This window comes from Physeter macrocephalus, chromosome 2 (genome assembly GCF_002837175.3).
Source record: "Physeter macrocephalus isolate SW-GA chromosome 2, ASM283717v5, whole genome shotgun sequence".
Lineage (NCBI taxonomy): Eukaryota > Metazoa > Chordata > Mammalia > Artiodactyla > Physeteridae > Physeter > Physeter macrocephalus.
Genome location: NC_041215.1, coordinates 5,239,230 through 5,242,696, shown reverse-complemented (window position 1 = coordinate 5,242,696; position 3,467 = coordinate 5,239,230). Strand labels below are relative to the sequence as shown.

The 3,467-nt window shown below is 50.8% G+C and overlaps 1 protein-coding gene across 1 annotated transcript in view; it reads right to left on the bottom strand.

Annotated features, from left to right (window-relative positions):
• Positions 1-1,054: 1,054 nt before the first annotated feature.
• NSG2 (neuronal vesicle trafficking associated 2) overlaps positions 1,055-3,467 on the bottom strand; it is a 61,355-nt gene continuing 58,942 nt past the window's right edge. Inside the window, exon 5 of the mRNA XM_007107842.2 lies at positions 1,055-2,877. Within this exon, the coding sequence (XP_007107904.1) occupies positions 2,686-2,877 (192 nt within the window). The 3' untranslated portion in view covers positions 1,055-2,685. The remainder of the gene's footprint in view (positions 2,878-3,467) is intronic.

The following is a 3,467-nucleotide window of genomic DNA, read 5'->3' as shown; positions in this document are numbered from 1 at the left end:
AGAAACTCCCAAGCAAAAGGCAGAGATGAGCGATTACGGCTGGAATGGCACTGTGGTTGAGAAGCTGGTACCCAAATATGTGGGTTGGAATCACGACTCAGCCGCTTCCTAACTTCAGGCCTTGTGTGGAGGTGCTGCGCTGCTCTTTCATCTCAAAATAGGGGTGATGATGACATGATGACAGTGATGTTGAGTATGGGGGGTACCTACCTCACGGAGCTGGCGGAAGGGTTACAGGAACCAAGATGCTCAAAGCGCTTAGTGCTTGGAATGTAGAAAGGGACCTTTAAATGTTTGCTATCCTTAACATTCACTGCTGATACTGAATTCAGGCTGAGAATAAGCTAGTTCGCTTTTATAAGTGTGACTTGACTTTCTGAGGCATGAACCTTGACAGCATTGCTTGGGGTCTTACAGAAGCAGTTGAGGGGGATAAAGCAGTCACACACGCCTGGGTTGGAATCCCAGCTCATCCGCTGTAGCCCCAGGGCATCTCTCCACATCCCTCTGAGCCTCAGTCTCTTCATCTGTCAAATGGGACCAATAATCTCTACCTGCCTAGGTAATAATAAGGCTTAAATGAGCTCGTTATGAGAAGGGACCACTCATCACCCACCAGCTTCCTCCTTAAGCTGTTGGCCAAATGCCTTCTGTCGATGGCACCCTCAGACTCTTCTTGTGCCAATGTCCGTTTCCACATCCGACCCTACCTCCAGACTTCAGGGAGTGACTATGTGTCATTCGGGGCTGAATGCCCCATGCCCAGCACAGCCTGGCCCTCGGCAGGTGTTCAGCAGATGCTCATAGGATGAAGGATGTTGAGCTGCAAGATGAGAGCCAGGTGCACCTCTTGGTCCTGGCCTTTGACCTCAGCATCATTTCAGGCCCCGTCGGCTGAGGATGGAGGTCCCTCCACAGTCCAGTTCCAGCCCCAGCCTAACAGGACACTCTGCCCCCAGAGCTCACCCATCCTCGGGGGCCCCTGCCCCCAGCATCTTCCCCAGCAGGCTCCCTGAGCAGAAGATAAAGAAAAATGCAAAGGAAGGTCAAGACGCTCAGACACATCTATCTTTATTTGTTTCCTGTCAGAAAAGCCCAAGGATTACACCAAAAAATACTTCAGCCTCTGCTACCTACTGACAAAAAAGTACACCACAAAATTATAAAGCGCTCAGCAGTTTTGATAGGGACAACTTGTTATTCTGCTTTAGATGACAAATGAATTTACAAGTGACTCGAGGTGACTGAAGGGTGGGGATGGGGAGGGAGGAAAAGTCAGATGATAGCTTTCAGCAGACTAGTTTGAGCTATGCTTGTCTTATTACCCAGCTATTATGTACGATGATTTCAGCATCATAGCAAGCCACATACAACAAAATGCCCTTTAAATGGCCTGTTTGAGCTCCGTGGGGAGCCAGTACCACATCTCATACAGCCTCTCCCAGCCAGTGCTGGCTTTGCTGGACCTGGAGCCAACACCACACAGAGGGGCTCTCCTCAAAACTTTTGCGGGAGAGCCGCGTGGGAGCGCCTGAGGTGGGACCAGGGCCACGGGAGGCCTGGGCAATGTCGGATGCTGCCTCCTGGCTAGGAGCTTCCAGAACCAGACTGCGGAGTTTGGACGGTGCCCCCTGTCAACACAACGGAGTGGCCAAAAGACGGCCACAGGTCTTAGCTTCTTTTGGAAATGATTTGGCTTTGCTGCAGCCCCAATGGAAAGCCTCCCTGGCTGTCGCCTGAGGTTCCTGGTTAGGACCCTTCCTGTTCTTCCTAGTGTTATTAGCACTTTGGGAAACAGACACAAATTTTAAACTTGGGTGCTGTGCTTATAGCTTGGCCAAATGTCACATGCCCACGCTCTGCCTTCTTCCTGCAGCCTCTCCTTCCTTCTCTTTCTACCCCTTCTGTCTCCTGGGCGGTACCCAGGTGTAGGGCTAGAAACACAAGAGAAAGACAAAGAAAGTCTGCCCGCTGTTCGGTGTTTGCTTATACCCTATACATCCCTAGGCCATGCAGCCCGGCCCCAGCTCCGATGCCCATACAGACAAGTTTGTGCTAACTTTGCAAAACACACCACGCAGTGGAGGCTTTTCTCTCTGGGTTGTATGCATCCTGGGCTTACAAATGCCAAAATCAGTCCTTCTCTCCAACTCAGCAGTTCCTAACTTCCGGTATTCCTCCCCTGCAGACCGGAGGCCAAGCAAGCAGCCCCGCCTGCATCACTCACAAGTTCTATACCTTCCGAAGCTCACACTGAAGCTACCATCTCTCGTCTAAGAAGCCCAGAGCATCTGTGCTCTTTACTACCCTTCAGCGTCTTCCAGGTGCAGCCAGTCTAACCCTTTTTTGTTCATTTTCTTTGTTTCTTTCGTCTTCTGTTTTTAAATTTTCCTAACAAATAATAAGCAGTGGCTTTGAAAATATCTTACATGGGAACAGTCAACACGAAACATGCCTTTGTACATGAGCCTGACTCGGGGACGAATCAACCATACCAAAGGACGAAAAGAAATATTGATTCAGACAACTCCAGTGCAGGAGATTTTCGGTGAGATCCCACCCCCCCACCCCCGCCCCCACCCCCGCCCCCATATCCCGGGAGTACAGTGTTGTCTTGTAACTGGAGCTTGGCTTAGCCCACGGGGGTCCCCCTCTCCGCCCCCGATTCTGGCTGGGGGTGGGCCTCTAATGGCCCTGGGTCTTGGGCGGCTTGGGCTCGTGGATGACGGCGGCTGCCGACAGCCACGGCCCGATGGCCCGGGCAGTGCTCTGCTTGGCCACGCTGTAGTGGCTGATGACCGTGTAGAAGCGGCTTCTGGAACTGGGGTCCTGGGATGAGTAGTAAGCATCCAGGGAGGCCGGGATACAGCGCTTGTGCTGGGGAAGAGAGAGACAGAGTCAGGGGTAGCTCAGTGGACTGCTTCCAACCCTCCTGCAACACGGCCACCGCACCTGGGGGCCACAGGCAATCCAGGCTCTCAGCCAGAGGGCAGGGGATGGTACCTGCCCTGCGCCTGGCCCTCGTCAGGCTTTCCCCAGCGTCATCACCATCATCAAAGCTGCCACCTACTTGAAGCCAGAAGAAACTAACCTGATGCTAGGTTGTAGGTTCCCAGAGGTGGAGAGGTGGTAGGAGAAATGGGTGAAGGTGGTCAAAAGGTACAAATTTCCAGTTATAAAATAAATAAGTCCTGGGGATGTAATGCATAGCACGGTGACTGTAGTTAATAATACTGGAAGTTGCATTTTTGAAAGTTGCTAATAGAGTAGATCTTAAAAGTTCTCATCACAAGAAAAAAAATTGCAACTATGCAGGGTGATGGATGTTAACTAGACGTATAGTGGTGATTATTCTGCAATATATACAAATATTGAATCATTATGTTGTACACCTGAAACTAATATAATGTTGTATGCCAATTACACCGCAATAAAAAGTAAAGAAGAAAGAAAGGGAGAGAGAGAGA